Source organism: Somniosus microcephalus, chromosome 12, assembly GCF_052327205.1.
Source record: "Somniosus microcephalus isolate GS21.2 chromosome 12, FLI_Smic_1.0, whole genome shotgun sequence".
NCBI lineage: Eukaryota > Metazoa > Chordata > Chondrichthyes > Squaliformes > Somniosidae > Somniosus > Somniosus microcephalus.
Window position 1 is genome coordinate 53,101,279 of NC_140998.1, and position 26,104 is coordinate 53,127,382.

General features: G+C 45.9%; 1 protein-coding gene across 1 annotated transcript in view; it reads left to right on the top strand.

Moving 5' to 3' along the window:
* Positions 1-2,445: 2,445 nt before the first annotated feature.
* dhrs7 (dehydrogenase/reductase (SDR family) member 7) overlaps positions 2,446-26,104 on the top strand; it is a 52,574-nt gene continuing 28,915 nt past the window's right edge. The window contains exons 1-4 of the mRNA XM_086002872.1: positions 2,446-2,569; positions 3,694-3,828; positions 7,522-7,674; positions 14,258-14,364. Coding sequence (XP_085858998.1) covers positions 3,705-3,828; positions 7,522-7,674; positions 14,258-14,364 — 384 coding nt within the window. The 5' untranslated portion in view covers positions 2,446-2,569; positions 3,694-3,704. The remainder of the gene's footprint in view (positions 2,570-3,693; positions 3,829-7,521; positions 7,675-14,257; positions 14,365-26,104) is intronic.

Consider the following 26,104-nt stretch of genomic DNA (forward strand, 5'->3'; position numbering starts at 1 on the left):
GGAGGATAGCACCTGCTAGATAACAAGGAGCCACGAAGCCATAAAATGCCGTTGAAGAATCTTGACAAAACACTCCTCAGAAAGATAAGAGGGAGGCCTTGTACAATAGGATGGGGATCAAATTGTGTGTTTCTGTTGATTAAATGTGCTTGCCACCAGGCGGCTGCTGCCCCGTGGCCAAGACGCCTTGCAGGTCGCCGCAGACCATTTTTACATCTTAAAGGGGCATGTTATATTTAGTTGCTAGATTGTTTTGTACCTTTTTACTTTTTAATTTTTACCTGAATGTATTTTTCAAAGCCATAAGCTGAGGGGAGCTCCTCCCACTTTTTAAGATGCACTAATTAATTTAAGATCATGAAATCAATTAACTTATTAAAACCAGGCTTTTACTGTGGCCAAGTAAAATCCTGGTTGATGTAAATTTGTGCAAAAGCCACTGATCCAGACAGTGGCAAAACACAGCAATGATTGATTATATTTTTAACCTGACTCTTTCTTTTTATGATTCAATTTTTGAAAGAATCAAAGGGGGGAGTGTTAGGGAATATATATATATATATTTTAATAACATAGATTTTAATATGATTAAAATCTAATGATTTAAAGAAATCAGATTATGCGTAAGCTGACCACATGCCAAAGGATGGTGTGATGTATCAGATCCAATCACAGCTGGTAACGTCACATTGGCTGACTTAAAAACTCAGAACAATGAAAATGCTGATTTAGCTTAAACTGTGAAAGTGCTGATCTTAGCTTAAAACTGAAAGTGATGATTCTGCTTAAGTAGAGAACAAAGGAATGATTGATGTATCGGAGATCCAATCAGTGTGATGTAGTTGAACCAACCATGCATGCTGCTGAGCTAATGGTAATAAAGGGGGCGGGTACATCTGCTGCTGTATAAAAACTAGCCATTTTGAATATGATGTTAGTCGGATAAAGGAAGTCAAACAGTGTAAATCAAGTGATGCAATAAATCGACTATTTAAAACTTACCACCGGACTCGCAAACTTTAATTTTAGTGTGTTGACCTCAGATCAGTGTGGTCCACTGAAATTAATTACCTGATCTAACAGTCCCCAACTCTTTACAATCTATATTAACGATTTGGAGGAGGGGACCGAGTGTAACATATCAAAGTTTGCAGATGATACTAAGATGGGAGGGAAAGTAGTGAGTGAGGAGGACATAAAAAACCTGCAAGGGGACATAGACAGGCTAAGTAAGTGGGCAGAGATTTGGCAGATGGAATACAATACTGGAAAGTGTGAGGTTATGCACTTTGGCAGGAAAAACCGTAGAGCAAGTTATTATCTTAATGGCAAGAAACTGGAAAGTACTGAAGTACAAAGGGATCTGGGGGTCCTGGTGCACGAAACTCAAAAGGTTAGTATGCAGGTGCAGCAAGTGATTAAGAAGGCCAATGGAATGTTGGCTTTCATTGCTGGGGAATAGAATATAAAAATAGGGAGGTATTGCTTCAGTTGCACAAGGTATTGGTGAGACCGCACCTGGAATACTGCGTACAGTTTCGGTGTCCATACTTAAGAAAGGACATACTTGCTCTCGAGTCAGTACAAAGAAGGTTCACTTGGTTAATCCCAGGGATGAGGGGATGGACATATGAGGAGAAGTTAAGTAGATTGGGACTCTACTCATTGGAGTTCAGAAGAATGAGAGGCAATCTTATTGAAACATATAAGATTGTGAAGGGGTTGGATCGGGTGGATGCGGGGAAGATGTTCCCGATGATGGGTGAAACTAGAACTAGGGGGCATAGTCTTAGAATAAGGGGCTGCTCTTTCAAAACTGAGATGAGGAGGAACTACTTCACTCAGAGGGTGGTAGGTCCATGGAATATGCTGCCCCAAAAAGCTGTAGAAGCTACATCATTACATAAATTTAAAACAGAAATAGACAGTTTCCTAGAAGTAAAGGGAATTAAGGGTTACGGGGAGCGGGCAGGAATTTGGACATGAGTCTAGGTTCGGATCGGTCATGGCCCTGTGGGTAGCGGAGCGGGCCCAGGGGCCGTGTAGCCTGATCCTGCTCCTGCTCCTATTTCGTGTGTCTAATTCTGTTAGATTCAGGAGATGGTTCTGTGATAGTGGATTGGTGGTTAGGATCAGATCAGCCATGATCTTATTGAATGGCGGAGCAGGCTTGAGGGGCCGATTGGCCTACTCCTGCTCCTATTTCTTATGTTCTTAAAACGCTTTGGTACATCGGATAGTCATGAAAGGCGCTGTATAAATGCAAGTCTTTATTTCTTGTTGCAAGTGTATCAGGATGCAGAATGGCGGTATTATACCAGAAACAATGGCCTGGGGAGAGTTTGAACTTGGCGGGCCGAAAGTGATGCCATCGCAAACCCCGCCCCCCGCATGCACTGACGGTGCGGCGGGTCCCGGAAGCGGTGTTGCGGTGAAGGCAGTAAGTTGAGTGACAGGGGTCGGGTTAATGATTCTTCAGATTCGGGCAGCGCAGAAAGCAGAGATTGTTTACTCTTTCTAGGACGGGCTGGGAGACGGGCGGCTCGCCTCGGATTTATTTCTGCTGAACGTAAGCACCGTTGAAATCTTCGGCTGTCAATCGACAAGCCCCAAATGATTAGTTTTAATTGGGTTCAATTAGCAAAATACTGCGGAGGCTGGAAAGCTGAAATAACAACAAAGTGCTGGAAAGACAGGTGCAGGTCAGGCAGCATCGACGTGTGAGAAACAAGAGTCAACCTTTCTGGTCAATGACCCTTCGTCAGAACTGGAAAGGTTATTAGGGAAGAGATTTCTTTAAGCAGCGGCAGGGAGGAATGAGGAAAGAGCAAAGGGAAGGTCTAATAGGATGGAAGGCAGGAGAGATTGACAAAGGAGATGGTAATTGGATCTGCTGAGTGTTTGCAGCACTTTTCTGTTATTTCAGTTTTAATTGGTTGTTCGCTAATCCACGCTCCCACATTGCCCCGAAAGCGTTTGTTTCACAAACATTGGTGTGGAGATGCCGGTGTTGGACTAGGGTGGACAAATGTAAGAAATCACACAACACCAGGTTATAGTCCAACAGCTTTATTTGAAATCACAAGCTTTCGGAGCGCTGCTCCTTCGTCAGGTGAAGGAGCAGCGCTCCGAAAGCTTGTGATTTCAAATAAAGCTGTTGGACTATAACCTGGTGTTGTGTGATTTCTTACATTTGTTCACAAACATTGCCAGCGCTCATGTTCGCTGAGAAGTGTTTTGGAATTTAGTTGATTTCTCACTGCTGACAGACAGCCTGGAACAAAAATATTAAAAGTTGCAAACACACAACACGCAGTCCGTATTTGGGGATGTTATCTTTCAGAACTGAAAAATACAAAGATGGATCTATTAATATATAATCAGAAAAAGGCATTTTTAAAAAAGGATAGATTAAAAAATAGAGCAACTCTCAGTGGAAGAAATCTTGTTGGTGACCTGTTGTGTGTTTCCGATATTGGTGGCCGTGCCTTCAGCTGTCTGGGCCATAACTGACATTCCCTCCCTCAACCTCACCTCCTTTAAGACCCTCCTAAAAACCTACCTACCTTACTGAATCATGGTTAGATATTAATCTGTGTTTTATGGGCCATATGAGTGGAGGGACTGGAATTAAATTGAAATATCATCTTTTGATGATTAGTCCAATTCACACTGTTTTCTTTATTTTGTCAGATACTCGGACAATGGATCTCCTGTCAGTGTTGTGTTACTGTCTGGTGATTTACGTGATTGTGCAATTTGTTCGGTTCTTGAGGGCTGATGCAGATTTTACTTTGTTGTGGGCTGAATACATGGGAAAGAAGCCAGGTACAGAGACTCCCAATTTATTTCTATATTCAATAAATTAATGTATTTTTGATAGTGTTGTTAAAATGTAACCATTCCACCAGTACAAAACCTATTTCAGATTTGAATGAACTGCACTTTGATTCATTGATGTACATTTCCATTTGCTCTTTTTATCTTCATTGATAAATTTTCACAATTGTGTAGTATTTAAATAAATTAAATTAAATGGCTCAGTCGGTAAATGTATTTTAGACTGTGATGGTGAGCCATAAAATCACGAAGATCCAAGTTTGATCTCTGGTTTGTGTTGGTTCACTGATTTGAGCTGTGATGACCGAGTCTCAGTGCCTGTGGATTAAGGAGTGTAAAAATCAGGCAACATTCCCATTGCCATCCTGTAGGTAAAAGGCATCTCTGATGCACATCTAATAACTGCAGTAAATCTCCACGGGACAGTTTCCAGTCGTACCAAGTGCTAACTCTGTTCAATATAGGGGGAAATGTCAATTTTATCCAGCAGTTCAGCCACATTAACTTCAAATCAATTTTACACATCATCAGAACCCTAGCATCTGTCTCATCATTCTGCTCAGCTGAGATTCACTCCCACCTCCAATGGAATAGCCTGCCAACACTTATTGTCTAGACTCATATATGGCCCTGGGGTAAGTTAATGGTGGACTGATGTTAAGATCTTCAAGAAAATTGGAACGATGCAGAGAAAAAGATAGTTACAAAATTCAATAAAACAGTGGCAGAAAATTTGGATTGCTAGATAATTATTTGAACACACAAGCACCTGAACTAAATTGGTACAGAAAAAAAATGGTGCCAGACTTTCTTGGGATGTGTCCTGAAAGCTAAATGTAGTGGCTAACTGATAGGCATTTGGCTACAGCAAAATAGCTTTGTATATCTAGAGTACCAGACATTATAGGCAAATTTCCATCTCTGGACTCCGCTACCGTGAAAGGAGGGCCACTTTGATCCCAAAGGTGCCTATTGGCACATCGTGCACTCCTGCTCTGAGGAAGTATCTAGATGAAGCACTATAGCTCACAAATTGTCTTCAAGAGGAAGTACTGTGGAGAAAACAGTAGATATACACACACTGTCGAGATTATAAATGTGATTGCACTACAGTTTTTGTAGAGTGATCTTCGCAAGGTTTGGAAGCTGTTTCATCAGGTGGCAGATTTGTGAGTTGTGTTCTTCATTTGTGCAGTGGGAGATGTAGCGGACTGTTTCAGCATGCCAATTGAAATGCTGCTTCAGCATGCCAATAGTGCACTTGACGATCACTCGAGTGGAGTTCTATACTTCATTATATCTCTGTTCAACTGGTATCTTGAGAGACTGCAGAGGTGTCAAAAACTACGTCTATGGAAGTTAGTCTTGAATCCCTCAGGAGCCACCCAGAGAGTTGTTTTACATATATTGGCAGGACCCTGGACTGCCATAAATGAAGGCATTGTGATGCCTGCTGGGTAGGAAAGCATTTATTTGTATTATGCGATGCTGACGGTTACAACTGAGATGAACACAGACATTGGAATCCTTTGTGATTCATGTAGATAGTGGCGCTGTCTAATGGAGCATATTGTACCCATGTGGCTCTATCAATAACCCCTAGCATTTTCAGGAACTCTGCCACTCTATAAAATTTTAGAGCCCACTCGTACTGCTGCCAGCTATCCACAGCGAAGATGATGAACTGTGATGCTCAAGCAAACAATGCATTTGTGATTTACTTCCAACATTTATGCATTGCTGATATCCCAGAATGTCTGTAGTGGTAGCTCAAAAGGATGCCAATGCATACAAGTTGAGTGCGATTGTGATTTTTAACAACCACTGGCAGTGCTGTGGCTGTGATGGCGTTTAGCTGCCGTTCTACTTACAACATGTGGTATCACTGTTTTCTTGGTGAATTGAAACCTCCATATACATTGATCTTTGGACTAATGGAGGTATATACACCTCTGAAATACAGGCAGGTAGGTGTCAATTTCTTCAGGTGCAGACGGACCTGCTTGCAATTAAATTTTTTTTTTTTTAATGGGATGTGGGCGTCGCTGGCAAGGCCAGCATTTATTGCCCATCCCTAATTGCCCTTGAGAAGGTGGTGGTGCGCTGCCGCCTTGAAACGCTGCAGACCGTGTGGTGAAGGTACTCCCGCAATGCTGTTAGGTAAGGAGTTCCAGGATTTTAACCCAGTGACGATGAAGGATCGGCGATATATTTCTATCAGGATGATGTGTGACTTGGAGGTGAACTTGAAGGTGGTGGTGTTCCCATGCACCTGCTGCCCTTGTCCTTCTAGGTGGAAGAGGTCGCAGGTTTGGGAGGTGCTGCTGAAGAAGCCTTGGCGAGTTGCTGCAGTGCATCTTGTAGATGGTACGCACTGCAGCCACGGTGCGCCGGTGGTGGAGGGAGTGAATGTTTAAGGTGGTGGATGGGGTGCCAATCAAGCGGGCTGCTTTGTCCTGGATGGCGTTGAGCTTCTTGAGTGTTGTTGGCGCAGCACTCATCCAGGCAAGTGGAGAATATTCATCACACTCCTTGTGCCTTGTGGATGGTAGAACCACCTTCCCTAGTTCTTCCTCTTTCTCCAAAAAGGAAACATATAAGGGGTCATTTGAGAGGTTATGTTCCTAGTCCAGAGCTTCACTCGCAGCAAGCTGAGTTCAGAAAATGGGGCTGCAATGTTATCCCATCTCTATTCCAGCAGCCAATACTAACCAGGTTCCTGCCAGGAGTGAAGCCTTGCAAAATTACCATCCCATAGGAGAATTCCCAATGGAAAAGTCATTGTGGCATTACGGCAGCAGGAATGGAAAAATACAGCGCCACAAGATAATAATAGGAAAAAACACACAGCCTCAGCAATGGCCTGATCACAGAATCACAGAAACCCCACAGTGCAGATAGAGGCCATTTCGGCCCATTGAGCCTGCACCGACACATAACCCACCCGATCCCCGTAACCCCACGTATGTAATCCCCCTAACACTAAGGGTCAATTTATCATAGCCAATCAACCTAACCCGCACATCTTTGGACTGTGGGAGGAAACCGGAGCACCCGGAGAAAACCCACGCAAACACGGGGAGAATGTGCAAACTCCACACAGACAGTCACCCGAGGCCGGATTCGAACCCGGGTCCCTGGCGCTGTGAGGCAACAGTGCTAACCACTATGCCACCGTGCTGCCCACGATGATGATGTAGTCTCAGTCCTAGTATATTTAAACAGATTTCTATTTGGAGCTCAGTGTCTACTAACCCTGAATGCCTAGTTTAACCTATCAGACAAAGGAAATAGTGCAAAATGGTTGGAAGTCATCAGAAGTTGGTTGTAATGACATCATCACATCATTATGCACTAATTTACATGTAGCTGTCCACAAACTAGCAGGTGTTTCCTGCAGTACTTTAAATCCCAATTGGAGAATTGCAACAGAGGAAAAGTGGGTGAAGATCTGGCGTAATAGATCTCCACTCAATTTTCCAATCAGGAACACCCGTTTTACACCCAATAAAGTGGATGTTCTCAATCAAAAAATCTAGGCATGCGTGTCCGCATCATCTGAACCACTTTTAAAGCATACAATTTATCCATAAAAGAAAAGGAAAATTATTAATTTGTAAAAGGTCTTTTGATACTTAAAGGGATAAATATATCAAGCATTGTGTGTTTAATGTTTGTCAGAAGACAAACTCTTCAAGAAAGTGGTCTGGATAACAGGGGCCTCGACTGGAATTGGAGAGGAGTTGGCCTACCAGCTGGCCAAATTAGGAGCTTCACTGGTGCTATCTGCTCGGAGAGAGGCTGAACTGCAACGAGTTAAACAAAACTGCCTTGGTAAGTAAGTAAAAATGTCTTAAATAACCATAGATGTGGATTACTGGAGGAGTAGATTAGAAAAGCAAATTGCTGGAAATTAACTGACTAATGTGCTGTTTGCTATCCTTACAAAAGTCCTCTTTATCTGGAGCTTCAGGAGTCAAAACAGATTGAAACAGGGCTAGAAACATAGAAGATAGGAGCAGGAGTAGGCCATTCGGCCCCTCGAGCCTGCTCCACCATTCAATGAAATCATGGCTGATCATCCAAATTCAGTACCCTGTCCCTGCCTTCTCCCCATATCCCTTTAGCCTTAAATATATCCAACTCCTTCTTGAATATATTTAATGAACTGGCCTCCACCGCCCTCTGTGGCAGAGAATTCCATAGGTTCACCACTCTCTGGGTGAAGAAATTCCTCCTCATTTCAGTCCTAAATGGCTTACCCCTTATCCTTAGACTGTGACCCCTGGTTCTGGACTCCCCGGCCATCGGGAACATCCTTCCTGCATCTAGTCTGTCCAGGCCTGACAGAATTTTATAGGTTTCGATGAGATCCCCTCTCAATCTTCTAAACTCCAGTGAGTATAAGCCCAATCAACACAATCTCTCCTCATACGTCATTCCTGCCATCCCAGGTATCAGCCTGGTGAATCTTCGCTGCACTCCCCCCATGGCAAGAACATCCTTCCTCAGATAAGGCGACCAAAACTGCACACAATACTCAAGGTGCGGTCTCACCAAGGCCCTGTACAACTGCAGCAAGACCTCCTTGTTCCTGTACTCGAACCCTCTCGCTACGAAGGCCAACATACCATTTGCCTTCTTAACCGCCTGCTGCACCAGCTAAAGGGGTATGTAATGATATCTAATGAGTAGGGTTGCAAAATTCTGGGAATTTTTAAAAGAGGAAACTTTCCATGGGAATTTTCGGGAATTTATGGGAATTTATGGGAATTTTGCACACTGATGGTTTTTGTCTCTGACCCTTATATTATCTTTGTCGTCAAAATAGACATACTGTTCCATACAAATAAAAACAGGCTTTCAAAACTTTATTTAGGTTATAATTTTGAACTTTATTGAACCCCCACAAAAAAGACCCATCTAAAATAAAATAAAAAGAGCGTCAGCTTATTTAGCCTGTAATTTGTTCTTATTTTGTCCCTTTGAGTCTTCTACTCATGAGTCTTCTGAGTCTTCTACTCCTCATTGCTCCTCCTGATTCTCTGACTCTGACGTGTCCATTTCCTCCTCTGTGTCAGTGTCTAGCTGTGTGGTGGACACTTCTGCATCTGGCTCAATAAGTTGCAGGTTCGCCCGGATAGCCACCAGTTTCTCCACTCTCTTGTTAGTCAGCCTGTTGCGCACCTTTGTATGCGTATTCCCAAAAAGTGACCAGTTTCGTTCAGAGGCCGCTGATGAAGGTGGGATTTGGAGTATCACCGATGCAATAGGTGACAGGGCCTCAGATGCACAAAGTCCCTTCCACCAGGTATGTGCACTGATATGCTTGCATGATTCCCATATCCCATCCCCATTCCAAAGACCTTGCTTGGTAGAGAACTTTGCCAGACTTCCCAGAACTTTGCCCACATCCAGATTGAGATGGTGTGAGAGGGTAGAAATCACACTGTAAGCGCTGTTGATCTGTTCTCCAGAAAGTATTGGTCTCCCAACATGCTTTGGGTCCAGCATGTATGCTGCAGCATGAATCGGCTTGACACAAAATTCTTGACGCGTCTGTATGAATTGAACAATTGCCTTCTCCTCTGCTTTGAGCAGCAGGGATGTGGGTAGGGCAATGCTGATTTGTTCTTTTAAATCAGTAAAAAGCCTGAGAACATCTGACAAGACAGCGTCATCTCCTTCAATCTGAGCAATTGCAGATGCTACTGGTGAGAGTAGTTTAAGGCTGCTAACCACTCTCTCCCAAAGCACATCATCCAGCAGTATTTTCTTGATGGTGGGTTCCATATCCCCAGACTGGGATATTGCCATTTCTTGCAGCGACTCCTTACCCTCCAGAAGGCTGTTGTACATTATGACAACACCACCCCATCTAGTGTTGGGCAGCTTCAGTGTGGTGTTCTTGTTCTTTGTCATTTGCTTGGAGTTGTAGGTTGCTGCAACTACCTGTTTTCCCGACATACTTAACAACTTGCTTGGCTCTCTTGTACAGTGCTTCCATGGTTCTCAAACCCATGATGTCCTTGAGGAGCAGGTTAAGCCTATGAGCTGCGCACCCAATAGACGTAATATGAGGGTAGGCCTCCTCCGCTTGAGCCCAAGCAGCCTTCATATTCGCAGCATTGTCAGTAACTACTGCAAAGACCTTTTGTGATCCAAGATCGTTGATGACCGCTTTCAGCTCATCAGCAATGTATGTGCCTGTGTGTCTGTTGTCCTTCGTGTCTGTACTCTTCAAGAACACTGGGAGAGGGGTGGAGACGATGTAGTTTATGATGCCCTCCCCTCGTACATTTGACCACCCATCTGAGATAACTGCAACACAGTCTGCCATCGCTATCGTTTCTTTGAGCTTTCCTTGGACTCTGTTATACTCAGCCTCCAGCAAATAAGTGGACAAAGCATGTCTGGTGGGAGGACAGTATGCAGGGCGAATAACATTGAAAAATCTCTTCCAGTACACATTGGCTGTGAGCATGAGGGGTGAGCCTGTTGCATATACATCTCGAGCAAGGCACTCATCTGCATTCTTCTGGCTATGGTTATCCATTGTATCAAAGAACCTTCCAAGTGGGCCAGGAGTTGCTGATGATAAGGAGCCTGATGCTGAATGAGAACCATCATCTTCTTGAATGGAAGCAGAGGAACTCTGGGCTGACTGCTGTGAGCTTTGAGTGAAGTTGTTGCATTTGGATAAATGCTGCTGCATCTTTGTGGCATTCTTTACATATGGCTTTCTACAGTGTTTGCACATGTACGCAGTCTTTTCATCTTTAATGCCTGGGGTAAAATGTTTCCACACATCCGATGGTAAACGTGGCATTGTTCTATGCAGAGAAATAAAGGGCATTCATCTCTGTGTTGAACTGCGGTCGATCAGCACGATTGCAACAGGGTGAGTACATTTTTGCTGATGCTCCATGTGATGGAAGCATGACCTGTACACACACGACGCTACATCACCAATAGTGTATTATTTTGTATATTTTAAATTGAAGGACAACAGAGTTCAACAAGTAACTGGTTTATTTGGTATAAAGTCTGATTTACTTACTGCATCATCACAACATCAGCAGAAAACAAAATGACTTCCCTCAGGACCCCCTAACCTGGATCTTAAAAAAACTATAGCAGTCTTACAGATGCCTGCAGGCCAATCACAATTCGATATGCAAATATTACAAATAGAGGGAGCTAATCGCTCATCCACCCAATCAGGACACATTTGTTCACAGTCACACACAAAACTTGTAATTATTAAAACAAGCCAAGTAAGAAGATAAACATATATTGATTAAGAAATTCCTTAATAATTAAGATTCCATCTCTGTTAGTAATTTTAAGAGAGGACCTGTGGGGAAAAAAAAGAAATACAAAAAAACCAATATTATGCTAGCATGTGCTTTTATGGGCAAAATTCCCAAGCTAAACTTCCCGTGGAAAATTTCCAGAAATTTACCGGAAACTTTCCACCCCTTTGCAACCCTACTAATGAGTAATAAGTAATTCATATATGCAAAACAGTTTATTCTTGTGGACTGGGTCTGCAATTTATCTGTTGATTTTTCCCCCTTTTTTATTTTTCAATCTATTCATCCATTCCCTTATTCAAATCTTTCTTGCTCAAGCAGCAGCTGTGGTCAAGAAGGCTGTCAATACCCCTGTTGATCAAATTGCTAGGAAATAAACAAGAGCCGCTTGGTGATGACTTTTGTCCAATTCTCCCAGCCTCTATGCTCAAGTGTCTGGCTTCCACTGAGCACTAAAGGCAACACTCACTTCCCTCCAGCTATTTTATTGGCAGCTCTGCTGAGGTCATTGCTATGAAGACTGACAAGCATATAATTGGAGGTTAGTGCATTCTACCTCTGGTGCAGAGAATGATACAGCACAGAAAGAGGCCATTCAGCCCATCGCACCCGTGAAAAAGTTGTCCAATTAGTCCCACTTGCCTGCTTTTTCCCTGTAGCCCTGTAAATTTTTTCCATTCAAGTATTTATCCAATTTCCTTTTGAATGTTGCCATTGAATCTGCTTCCACCACCCTTTCAGGCAGTGCATTCCAGATCATCATAACTCGCTGCATTAAAAAAAAAAATCCTCATGTCACCTCTAGTTCTTTTTGCCTATCACCTTAAATCTGTATCCTCTGGTTACTGATCCTTCTGCCACTAGAAACAGTTCCCCCTTATTTACTCTATCAAAACCCTTCATGAATTTGAAAGCCTCTATCAAATCTCCTCTTAACCTTCTCTGCTCTAAGGAGAACGACCCCAGCTTCTCCAGTCTCGCCACATAACTGAAGTTCCTGGTACAATGCAAGTAAATCTCTTTTTTAATCATTGTCTATGGGATGTGGGCATCACTGGCAAATCCAGCATTGCCCATCCTTAAATGCCCTTGGGAAGGTGGTAATGAGCCTCCTTGAACTGCTGCAGTCTGTGTGCTGTAGGTACCCTCATAGTGCTGTTAGGGAGGGAGTTCCAGAATTTTGACCCAGCGACGATGAAGGAACGGCAATATATTTCCAAGTCAGGATGGTGTATGACTTGGAGGGAAACTTGGAGGTGATGGTCCCATGCACCTGCTGCCCTTGTCTTTCTAGGTGGTAGAGGTCGTGAGTTTGGGAGGTGCTGTCGAAGAAGCCTTGGCGAGTTGCTGCAGTACCTCCTGTAGATGGTACACACTGCAGCCATGACGCGCCGGTGGTGGAGGAAGTGAATGTTTAATGTGGTAGATGGGAAGCCAGTCAAGCGGGCTGCTTTGTCCTGGATAGTGTCGAGCTTCTTGAGTGTTGTTGCAGCTGCACTCATCCAGGCAAGTGGAGAGTATTCCATCACACTCCTTACTTGTGCCTTGTAGATGGTGGAAAAGCTTTGCGGAGTCGGGAGGTGAGACACTCGCTGCAAAATACTCAGCATCTGACCTGCTCTTGTAGCCATAGTATTTATGTGGCTGGTCCAGTTAAGTTTCTGGTCAATGGTGACCCCCAGGATGGTGGGGGATTTAGCGATGGTAATGCCATTGAATGTCAAGGGGAGGTGGTTAGATTCTCTCTTGTTGGAGATAGTTATTACCTGCCACTTGTGTGGCACAAATGTTACTTGCCACTTATCAGCCCAAGCCTGAATGTTGTCCAGGTCTTGCTGCATGCGGGCATGGACTGCTTCATTATCTGAGGAGTTGTGAATGGCACTGAACACTGTGCAATCATCAGCGAGCATCCCCACTTCTGACCTTATGATAGAGGGAAGGTCATTGATGAAGCAGCTGAAGATGGTTGGGCCTGGGCCTGAGGAACTCCTGCAGTGATGTCCTGGGGCTGAGATGATTGGCCTCCAACAATCACAATTATTTTCCCTGATTCCCATTGACTTCAATTTTACTAGGGCTCCTTGATGCCACACTCAGTCAAATGCTGCCTTGCTGTCAAGGAAGTCACTCACAACACATCTCTGGAATTCAGCTCTTTTGTCCATGTTTGGACCAAGGCTGTAATGAGGTCTGGAGCCGAGTAGTCCTGGCAGAACCCAAACTGGGCGTCGGTGAGCAGGTTATTGGTGAGTAAGTGCTGCTTGATAGCACTGTCAATGACCCCTTCCATCACTTTGCTGATGAGAGTAGACCGATGGGGTGGTAATTGGCTGGATTGAATTTGTCCTGCACTCTATGGCCTTTATTTTTCCTAAAATGTGGTGTCCAGAATTGAACAAAAAACTCCAGCTTAGGCCTAAATAGAGTTTTATAAAGATACAGCATAACTTCCTTGCTTTTTCACTCTATGCCTCTATTAATAAAGCCAAGGTTCCCATATGCTTTTTTAACAGCCTTTCTCAACTTGCCACCTTCAAAGATTTGTGTACATACATCTTCGGGTCTCTCTGTTCCTGCACCCCCTTTAAAATTGTATCATTTAGTTTATATTGCAGGTTATTTGTGCTCTGTTAACATTTGTGTACAGGGCAGGGTATGGTAAGAAAAAATTTCACTGTGCATTTCAAAATACAGTATTCTCTATTTAGCAGATAAAAATTTGAAGGTGAGGTATTTCAATGACACAGTAACCTTATTCCCTTGGCTAAAATGTGCTTTTAATTTTGTATAGATCTAGGAGTGAAAATTAATACTTCTGTTTTTCACCAGGAATGCCTCAAAATTCTTTTCCAAATAGAGAGAGATTTTTTTGTTGACTTTTGCCTTTATTTTCCACATTTCCAAGTTAGAGTTTGCCACATTTTGTTATACAGTAATTGTATTTCAACTAAATTTATTAATAGCCATGGTTTAGCTGACTACTTTCTTTACTAAGGCATAGTAAAAATTGCAAACCAAAAGAAAGAAATAGATGGGTATGAGAAACAACTTATTTTGTTTTAGTATTCCCTTCTGAGTGTGTATGTCTCATTTTGTAGATCATAGCAAGCTACAAGAAAAGGATATTCTTGTTCTGCTACTTGACCTGAATGAAAGCAGTTCCCATGAGGCTGCAACAAAAAGCGTTATCCAGCACTTTGGTATAGTACGTTTCCCAATGATTATCTATTATTAAATGTAATAGAGCTATAAAGCTGTTTTACCCTATTAAATAATTCATAAAAAGTAGAAAGAATGAAAAATAAAGGTTACATTTCAATGATGAAACTGGGTATTTTTTTGTTAATATTTAACAGAATGTGAGAGAATAGTACATTTATTTATTAGTAGTTCTAATGTATTTATGCACCCACATGCTCCTGGTTTTGTTTGGTTTCAATTCATTCTAATTTAAGGCTTGCTTATAGCAGTGTGCCCCATCTGTCCATTTCTTATTCCTTTTGAACAGATGGGTTTGTATTGTTCTATAATTTCCTTTTTGTGAGTGTGCTGTTCACTGCACAAAATGAGAAGACCGAATACTAGTTTTCATGAGATTAGCTCGTATTTTTTTTCTAAAAGTCAAGAGAAATTACTACAGGAAACTTTCTGGTATCCGGCACTGACAGGACCGAGCTGGTGCCGTCCCATCAAAACTGCCGTAGAAACCAGCGCTAATGTTAAAACATACGGAGCTTCTGAGCTCCGTGTGAAGCAACAAACCCTGTTGCTTAGCAACAGCTTCAAAACAGTCGGCTGCAGCTTGCAAGCGTCTCTGTAGCTAAGCAACAGCTTCAGCTAGACCTTGCAGAGCCATGACTGGAGAAAAAAAACAACGAAAAGAAAAAAAACTTATCTGAACCGACTCCTGAATTTTGCCGGTGGATAGAGCTTTCCGGACATTTAACCTCCGGATAAACGAAAGTTTCCTGTACTACTGCAATAGTAACTCATTGCAGACTTTATCATTTCAGCATCATACTTACTTGTAGTGCACAGTTGCTTACATCACTGGCCTTGTCAAGGCATCTGCAGTAAGGCCATGCAAACTCTTGTTTGGAATATCTAGTGTTCACTTTGGTATTTTACATTCCAATTGTTATTACTGTTTTATGTAGAGAAACCAAAAAGCTTGTGCTCAAGGTTCCAGTTTAAAAAACTCATCCAGGAAACTGCTCCAAGATTTTTTTTAATAATCAAAGGTGAACTCCTGACCTGATTCTGGTGGAATTTAGACCCTTTTCTGATTTCTCCATTGCTTTCCATTAAATAAATGAGAACACCATTTGGCTGTCCTCATAATTTTGGGACTCGATGACATTAGTCCTTCCCCCTTCATTTTCAGTGGGATGCTGGTAGTAAGTTTAAATTTTCCCAGATGATGGTACTCCTTTTGTGATTTTTGATCCTGGTTTGTTCTGTTTAGGATTAGCCAGGTTAGTTTAAAAGGGTTTCCTATGTTTTTGGGTTTTACACTAGATTTTCTACTTTGGTTCAGCATCACTGGCCTGACCTGTAAGTGGTCATTGTGTCCCCTATGAACTAAAGAATGCCTTTAACTACCTTTTTTATATCTACAACAAAAAAAATAGCAAGACCCAGGGATCGTAACAGAGAACCCTTGTCACTCTACTCTGGCTTACTAGAATGTACCAAACGCCACCACATGATTCTCCTTGTCCTCAGTAGGAGAATGACATATACTTTATTAAACTAGGCTCGGGCTTTAAGCCAAAAGACACATTTATTTAACATTAAACGGGTACTCTGTGCAACCGGTATATTTTTAGTAGTTTATAAACTTTAATATTCCCTTCAATGAGAGGGGATCTCATTGAAACTTATAAAATTCTAACAGGACAAGACAGACTAGATGCAGGAAGGATGTTCCCGATGACAAGGGAGTCCAGAACCAGGGGCCTAAGGATAAGGGGTAAGCCATTTAGGACTGAGATGAGGAGGAATTTCTTCACCCAGAGAGTGGTGAACCTGTGGAATTCCCTACCACAGAAGGCAGTAGAGGCCAATTCATTAAATATATTCAAGAAGGAGTTTGATATATTTCTTAAGGCTAAAGGGATCAAGGGATATGGGGAGAAAGCAGGGACTAGGTACTGAATTTGGATGATCAGCCATGATCTCATTAAATGGCAGAACAGGCTCGAAGGGCTGAATGGCCTACTCCTGCTCCTATCTTCTATGTTTCTATGTTCTAATGTCGAAACAATAGACACTTCTGTGGCGGTACCACCGGTTGTCCCTTACTAACTATGTACATAATTCACTTTAACCTAACTAGTTTGTATGTAACTTACCTGTTTGGGCCGTTGCCCCTTTAAGAGGCGATCTAACACGCTGATGTCACGCATCATGTGATGCACGCGCGCCGGCCACGGGCTCGGCTCGGCCTTCCATGACAGCCGCCGGCACAGCCCGGCCTACCGCAACTTCGGCCGCATCGGCCAGTCGACGTGAGCGACGCGATCTCCCGCGGCAAGCGCCGGCCCAGCTCGGCCTCCAGCTCCCGCGCTCGCGACTTCGGCCTCGACGTCCAGCCTCCATGCCGGGGAAACGCGCCGATGTATCGGCGCGGGTCACGTGACCGCCCCAAGTGCGGGCGAACGCGCTGACGTCTCAATGCGGTCACGTGACGCCCGAAGCGCGGGTAAACACAGCCAAGCGTGATGACGTCATCACGCTCTCCACAGGACTGCAGACTCAGTCCTCGTGGCGTCCCCGCCGGGGAAAGACTACTCTATGGCTCTCCTGCAACCATCTCACTTACCTGCTGTATTTCATCTGCTTCCTGCATTAAAGAACTTATTTATTGTTCTCCTGAAGTCGAACTCGATTATTTAGTAGGCATTCATTCAATACTTGCTGAGGTCAACCCGAATTCCTACAATTGGTGACCCCCGACTCCGTGGACGGTTTTCACGGAGGAAGCGCGCAGCCTGAACCTCACCTACAATAACGACGTGAGTACGGGAGCTCATCAATTCCTACACTACAATTGGTGACCCCGTATCCGTGAACGTTTTTCACGGAAGAAACGCGCAACCTGAACCTCGTCTTCACAGAAGACGACCGACGAACAACCGAAGAACAGCAACCGACGAACACCAGTTCCTACATTTGCGACCCCGTCTTTGCGAACGGATTCGCAAAGGAAGCGCAGCCTGGAGGTGATCCCGTTTTCACGGACAAAACGCAGCCGGACCCCGATTTTTGTGAACAATTTTCACAAAAGAAGCACGCCATGGAAGCACCAGCCGTTCCGCTGTCGCTACCGCAAGTCAGGGAGAAACAATCGCCCTCGTGCTTTATAAAGGTAGAAGCCCCGTTCGACGAGAACATCGATGCGGCGCAGACCACGCACTTGCTTACGGTCTCCGTATTTGACTTTTCTACCGCCACACGGATCGTCCGCCTCTACGTCCTACGCAACAGCAAGTATAAATCTCTCCAAGCGCGGGGTACAGCATGTTCGGGCCCACAAGATCGGAGCGCGCCCTGCGGGGATACCACGAGGACTCACCCCCGCGACCCACGAGGACTCGCTCCTCACGAACCATGAGGACGCACTCCTCGCGCACCACGAGGACCCATCCCTCGCAAACCATGAGGACCCTGCCCTCGTGAACCACGAGGACTCGTTCCCCGCCAACGACGCACCAGCCCGTCAGCCTGCTGGTTGTGTTACCTACCACACTTTTCGGCGAGACAAGAAGCGTTGCCGCCCTCTTGGCAGTTTTTCCACTAAAGTCAACTACAACTAAAAGCGTTGCCGCCCTCCGGGCAGAGTTTACCCCTACCGCAATTAACAACCACCCGGACCGTTGCCGCCCTTTCTCCAGTTTTCTCCTTAACAAACGCAAACATCTACTGGCACTGCAAACATTGAGGACGGGTCCAACGGGCATCCCGCGGCCGCGATCAGCCACGTGAAAGTTGCTGTCCTCACCGATCACTGATCAACGCAGCAACTTTTCACTCTCCGTTGCGTTATCGTCGTAGCACTATGGCACGCACCATTCCGTGCGTTCCAGCCTCCCGAAGGTTTCGCTCACCTGTCGGCGAGTTCACCGACCTCACCTGTCAAGTCCTTCTGGATCGCTCATTTGGCGTTCCTGCAGAGTTCATCAGAACAAGGACTTGTTTCAACATCAACGGAGACATCGCCCGTGTCCGCCCAACCTGCCCGTCACTCAGACAAGGCCTGCTGTTTCGCACGTCTCCACGGTCCTTCGCCTGACAGATACGTTTTATTCGCCACGACGTGCGTAAGGATCCGCTTACGACCAGCATCTTCAGACCTGGGAAGACAGCACGCCCGCCGAGATCACTAGCTCGTCAGACCATCTCATCTTTGGATTTTCGTTAAAGCGAATTCTGGTGGGGCGCATGTGGCGGTACCACTGGTTGTCCCTTACTAACTATGTACATAATTTACTTTAACCTAACTAGTTTGTATGTAACTTACCTGTTTGGGCCGTTGCCCCTTTAAGAGGCGACCTAACGCGCTGACGTCACGCATCACGTGATGCATGCGCGCTGGCCACGGGCTCGGCTCGGCCTTCCATGATGGCCACCGGCACAGCCCGGCCTACCGCGACTTCGGCTGCATCGGCCAGCCGACGTGAGCGACGCGATCTCCCGCTCCCGCGGCAAGCGCCGGCCCAGCTCGGCCTCCCGCTCCCGCGCCTTCAGCCTCAACGGCCAGCCTCCGTGCCGGGGAAACGGCGCGGGTCACGTGACCGCCCCAAGCGCGGGCGAACGCGCTGACATCACGACGCGGTCACGTGACGCCCAAAGCGTGGGAAAACACAGCCAAGCGTGATGACGTCATCACGCTCTCCACAGGACTGCGGACTCAGTCCTCGTGGCGTCCCCGCTGGGGAAAGACCTACTCCACGGCTCTCCTGCAACCATCTCACTTACCTGCTGTATTTCGTCTGCTTCCTGCATTAAAGAACTTATTTATTGTTCTCCTGAAGTCGAACTCGATTATTTAGTAGGCATTCGTTCAATACCTGCTGAGGTCAACCCGAATTCCTACACTTTCAGCCTAAAATTGGAGGACCAGGACCAGGCCCACGTGATCCCAGATACGCTTCCGCACAAGCTGCCTCCCTGGGATCCGTGGGCCATTACACTGCCCTCCAGTATGCAGCATCCGAGAGCAAGTTCACAAAGGAGGGCCCCCATCAGGTAGGTGCGTATTCTTTTTGCAGGTCCGTGGCGTGCTCTGGAGATATGCCACGGATCTAGAAACCTAGTCACCTAATTCTTACAATGCAAACTGCTAAAACATAGTCACCAGAGACTGACTAGTACAAGGTCAGATATATGTAGATCATTCAACATCCTTGGAAGATATACTGAAACACAGAACATTATATAACTATCTATAATTACACTAGATCAACAGCCATTCACAGGTTATCAATTAGCTAGAATGTTTTTCAACACAAATTTATCTACCATTAAAGTTCAGAGCTAACTCTTAGCCTGTCTGTCTGTACCTGTCAAATTGAATAGAATGACAAATAACCCAAGTGCTGGAAATCTGAAACAAAAGCAGAAAAATACTGGACAATCAGTAACTATGGAGAAAAAAAAAGTTAGCATTTCATGAGAACTGAAAAAATGAAAAGTGAACAAGTATTTAAACATACTTGTTCATTTTTCATTTCAGATGAAGGGTTACACCCAAAATAATGATTTTTGTCTGTTCTCTCCACAACTGATGACTGAACTGCTGATTGTTTTTGGCATCTAAGCAGCAAGATGTCAATAATAAATGCTTATAAGGGATAGTCTATCTGAAGTGATCCTTTTGCCCATAGATCTATGTCATGTATATAGCTTGCAGGAAACAGTCAGCAATAACTGACCTTAACCCTGTGCATTTACTGTGGCCAGAAATAAACAAACCAGTAGGGTGATCGGACACAGAGCAAAATAAATCATTTCTGTCTGCATTTTTGTCACTGATATTATGGATGTAAATTTCAAAAATGAGATGAAGATTGTCTAGTTCTGAGCCTAATACTGATAGGCAATGGTTCTATGTATCGGGTGCAGTTACTTCAAAATATATTGACATAACTTCAATAATTGTATCCACGATGTCGTTTGGTAGCTGAAAATTTCATTTGTGCAGAATTGAAATGGGAACTATGAACAAATGATTTGATTCTTGGGATACTATGTTTTCTCCATAGTTGCTGATTGAGCTGTTGTGTGTGTCCAGCATTTTTCTGTTTTTGTTTCAGATTTCCAGCACTTTTTTTTTGTTGCTTTTTATTAGTCATTCTATTCAATTTGACAGGTTCCGGCACGGACTCGATGGGCCAAATGGCCTCCTTCTATGCCTTTATGACTCTATTTGGCTATATTGTACCTTTAAAGATCGCTAAGTTCTACATTTTAACTATTCTGGAAAAAAATGCTGTCTTAGATATACAATTTAATGGCCCGGATTTTGCGGTGGGTATGACTGCGTACTCAGAGTACACAGATATACCGCAAGTTTGAGATTTCCGCACGCGCCTGCGCTAAATCCTGGACCTGCGACCTGTCAAGGTATGCCTTGACAGATCATCTGCACCACCTAGGAAAAACCAATTGCTGGCGCAGAGTTGGGCTATTTGTCCACCAACTGCCCAGCAATTACGGACGTTTTTCTTACGGTTAGTGAAGGCAAGCATAGGAGTAAAAAAGATCTGTAGTTGAAAAATCACCACTTTGCATTTCCCCGATATCAAGTCAAACACAGGATAGCACCGTTTACAATCTTAACAATCAATTTTGATTGGAAATGCATTGCAAAACGATTAGTCTGCCCGTACATGTTTTCTTAATGCTACAAAGCAATTTTAGGAAAAAAGACACCGAGGGAAAAAATGTCGCGTGCAGTAAAAGAGTTTCATGAATATTGGTGGAGAAAATGTGGCAAACAGACTGCAGAGCTGTTTGAATTGATTTTATGGATATACAGAGAAAAATAATCTCATTCATTCTGTGAGGATTCTGTGTGATGAATAAAGCTTTTTATGATGTTTTATGTTAGAACAAAGAATCCAGCACACAGACGATTAGACGGTTTTAGCCTGATTTATTAATAGCTGATGTACATTTTGGTGGAGGAAACTTTTTTTGTCAGTTGAGTTTCATTTTAATTACTTGTGATGTTGAATAAGAGAGTTAAATAGTGACCATCAATCAGATTTCCGTGACCAATTCTGTCTTCAACTCAAAAATGAACAACATAACAAACATCTATAACAAGGAAAATAGATTCATCTATTACCAGCCTAAATGAGGTCTGAATAATATATTTTAATCCTGAAAATATAACATTGAATATTTGGCTGGGAATTTCTTTCTGAAGTTCAACAACATTACTTGTAGGAGGTATAAAACATTGTTAGACCTTTACTGAGCATCAAAACAGGAAGTTGTATACATAGGGACTAATAAATTGTGAGGTTGGATGAAAAGAAACAAAATGCTGATATGAAATAAGTCCACGAACCAGTTTAATTAAAAGTTTTTAGAAGGTTTTAAAATGTAATTTCAATGGAAAAGACTGAAAGAAGTTTCTGTGGCAGTGGCTTAGTTTTGACAGCTTTTGTGGGCGTGTCTTCCCTTAAGCATAGGCTGTAGGCTGCGCTCCTGGCCGCCTTGATGTCATAAGCTGTGCAGAACTCTGCAGTGCTGAAGAGGAAGTCTCCATTCCAGGCCTCTCTCAAGTTAATTACATTGTAGGAATTAACGAATTCCTACGAATAACAGATCGACACCAGAGAACGATTAAACAGGTCTTTACTCAACGGAGATGCCACGAGGACTGACTGGGCAGTCCCATGGTTTGCGACGTGACGTCATCACGTTTGCCCGCATTTACCCGCGCTCTTAAAGGGGCCACGCCCCGTACATGCAAACTCTATATACAAAACACAGTAATGCCTAACACAATGGTACAGGTTTAGGCTGGTGTTAGAACATCGTTAAAGAGAATTATATACAGTTAGCCAGAGTCATTCAGTAGTTCTGCCACATGCGCCCCCCCCCAGAATTCGCTTTAACGGACAAAGTCAAACGGTGAGGGGGTCTGACAAGCCTGTCAGAACGACTCCTGTACTCTCGAGGCGGAGGCTGCTGGGCGGCTGGCGGTCGGTCGCACTTGGTCTGCCGTAACGACAATGGGTGGCCAACCCCGTCTCGGCGGTTGTGCTGTCTCGACAGGGCGGTCGAGGTCCAAATGTGCAGGCTTTAAGCGGTCGACCGAAATGTGGTCTGGTTTACCACCAACATCTACCGTGAAGGTTTTGTCCCCTGCTTCCAACACGCGGAAGGGACCGGTATATGGGGCCTCGAGTGGATCCATATGTGCGTCATGGCGAATAAAAACGTATTCAGCCTTGTGAAGCTCCGTGGGAACATGTGACCTCTGCGGCCCGTGGTGCGAAGTGGGCACCGGTGCGAAACATCTGGCCGCCTCTTGGTGACTAGCAAGCTGGGCAGACGCGGACCATTGCTCCGTCGATGTTGGTAGGAAGTCCCCTGGGACCCGCAGCGGCTGACCATACACCAGCTCCGCTGATGAAGAGTGAAGGTCTTCTTTGGGGGCTGTGCGAAGGCCCAACAGGACCCACGGTAGCTTGTCTGCCCATCCAGCGTCCTGGAGGCTGGCTCTCAGGGCGGCCTTCATTGACCGGTGGGAGCGTTTGCAGAGGCCATTCGCCTGTGGATGGTAGGCTGTGGTGCGGTGTAATTTGACCGAGTTCTTGGGCCACTGCATTCCAGAGTTCGGAGGAAAACTGCGGTCCCCTGCCTGATGAAATATCGGTGGGTACTCCGAAACGGGCGATCCAGGAGGAAATGAACGCCCTGGCCACGTCCGCCGAAGTAGTGGATGACAGGGGGACCGCTTCCGGCCATCTGGTGGTGCGGTCAACCATGGTCAGGATGTGTGAAAAACCATGGGAGGGTGAGAGTGGTCCTACCAGGTCCACGTTGACGTGGTCAAAACGTCGCTCTGGAACTGTGAAGGTGGCCAACGGAGCTTTGATGTGGCGCTGTACCATGGCCTTTTGGCAGACCACGCAGGTGTTGGCCCAGTCGCGGACATCCTTATGCATGCCATGCCATACAAATTTCGCTGACATCAGTTTCTGAGAGGCCTTCATTCCAGGGTGTGACAACCCATGTATGGCGTCGAACACTTTGCGGCGCCAGACGACCGGCACGACAGGGCGAGGATCCTGTACGGAGACGTCACACAACAGCGTGGTACCTGCCAAATGGAACTTGACGTCAGCCAACTGGAGGCCAGTGATGGCCGTTCGGTAAGCTTGGACTTCTGGGTCTGAGGCTTGGTCTGCTGCCATGAGGGCGTAGTCGATGCCCAAATGAACCGTATTGACGATCACGCGGGAGAGACAGTCTGCCACCAGGTTGTCCTTACCGGCCACGTGCCGTATATCTGTGCTGAATTCGGATATGTAGGTCAGTTGACGCTGCTGTCGGGCTGACCACGGTTCGGCGGTCTTGGACATTGCAAAGGTCAGCGGCTTATGGTCCACAAAAGCAGTGAAAGGATGTCCTTCCAGAAGGAACCGAAAATGGTGGATGGCCAGAAAAAGGGCGAGCAACTCCCGGTCGAACGTGCTGTATGCTCTCTCGTTCTGCCTTAGTTGACGGCTGAAGAATGCCAACGGCTGCCACGTCCCATTCACCCACTGCTGTTGCACGGCACCGACTGCGTAGTCCGACGCGTCGGTGGTAAGGGCGATGGTGGCTCCTGGCAGCGGGTGCGCCAGCATAGTCGCGTTGGCTAAGGCGCTTTTGGTGTCGGCGAACGCTCGGGTCATGTCATCCGTCCAGTCTACCGGGTTCTTGCCAGTCTTGCCCTTGAGGGCCTCGTACAGGGGCTGCATGAGTAGTGCCGCCTTAGGCACGAAACGGTGGTAAAAGTTTACCATGCCTAGGAATTCCTGCAGGGCCTTTATGTTCTGCGGGCGTGGAAAGGATGTCACCGCCTCTACCTTCAAAGGTAAAGGAACTGCTCCCTCTGAGGTGATGCGATGCCCCAGGAAGTAAATTTGGTGCAGGCCAAACTGACACTTGGGCGGGTTGATAATCAGGCCGTGTTGGCTGAGGCGTCGAAAAAGGGTGTGTAGATGACAGGTATGTTCTTCCTTAGTAGGACTGGCAATTAGAATATCGTCCAGGTAGACGAAGAGGAACTTGAGGTCCCGCAGCACGGAGTCCATCAGGCGTTGGAAAGCCTGGGCGGCGTTCAACCCAAAAGGCATCCGTAAAAACTCGAAGAGGCCGAATGGGGTGATGACTGCGGTCTTCTGGACGTCTTCTGGATGAACCGGGACCTGGTGGTAGCCCCGGACGAGGTCGACTTTTGAGAACATGGTGTTCCCTGCCAAATGGGCAGAGAAATCCTGGATATGGGGAATCAGGTACAGATCAGGAGTGGTGTCGCTGAATGGCCGCCATCCGCCGCCAGGCTTCGGGACGATATGGAGGGGTGAAGACCAGGGACTATTCGACTGGCGAATAATCCCTAACCGTTCCATGGTTGCGAACTCTGCCTTTGCGACCGCCAGCTTGCCAGGTTCTAGGCGCCGGGCCCGCGCGTAGACCGGGGGGCCGTTGGTGGTGATGTGGTGTTCCACACCATGTTTCGTGGCTGTGGAGGAGAACGTGGGTCTTGTCAGGTCGGGGAATTCGCTGAGCAGGCGAGCGAACTCATCAGGAGTCGGGAACGTACAGGAGACGGTGCGTGATGTAGTGTTACTGCGGTAACACGGAAGAGAATTAAAAGTTGCTGCGTTGATCAGCCGCCGGTTCCTAACATCGACCAGGAGGCTGTTGGTGCACAGGAAATCCGCGCCGAGGAGGGGCTGGGAAACTTTGGCCGTAACAAACTCCCAGTGAAAACGTTACTCCCCGAGGCACAACTCCACTCACCGTCTGCCGAAGGTCCGAATTGTTCCGCCATTGGCCGCTTCAAGGGCGGGGCCACGATTCCCCGTCTGCACATCGAGGGCGGACGCGGGTAAAATGCTGCACTGCGCTCCGGTGTCGCACAGAAAACGACGACCGGAGAGAGTATCGGTGATGAAGAGCAATTTTCCCGCGTTGCCGATCGCGGCCGCAGGGCGCCCGTTAGACCCGTTCCTCGGTGGTCGCAGTGTCAGTCGTTGGTTTTTTTGGGGGGGGAAAACTGCAGGGAGGGCGGCAACGCTTCGCTTTCGCGCCGAACTGCGCATGGTAGAAACACAGCCCAGCAGGCGGACGAGCTGGGGCGGTGTCTGCGGGGGATGGGTGCCTCGTGGCGGCGCAGTGCTGCTGAGTTACAGCAAAAATTGTGTCAGCCTCCGCAGCGAGTGTTGTGCAGTCTTCAACTTCAGATCTGGCCAGGGCAGCTTGTACCTGTTCAGGCAGTTGGCTGAGGAAAATCTCGCAGAATAGGAAACATTCCCGTCCTGAGCCCAGGAGTGTGAGCATTTGACTCATCAACTCTGAAGGCTTGGAGTCCCCGAGCCCGGGCATAGCGAGTAATCGACGGGCGCGCTCCGATTTAGTGAGCCTGAAAACCTGCAGTAACCGCGCCTTGAGGGTTTCATACTTGCGCTCCGTTAGGGGGTTTTCGAGGAGGCTGACGATCCGAGAGGTGGTAGAGCTGTCGAGTGCGGAGACCACGTAAAGATCCGCATCGATGTTCCTCAGGGCGAACTGGGCCTCGACCTGAATAAACCACGAGGGCGCTTGCTGCTCCCAGAACTGCGGTAGCTTTAGGGAAATGGCGTTCGCTTCCATGCTGTTAGATCCGTGTGTTAATGGAGACACGGAATGCAGGAGTTGATTTAACAAGTGTT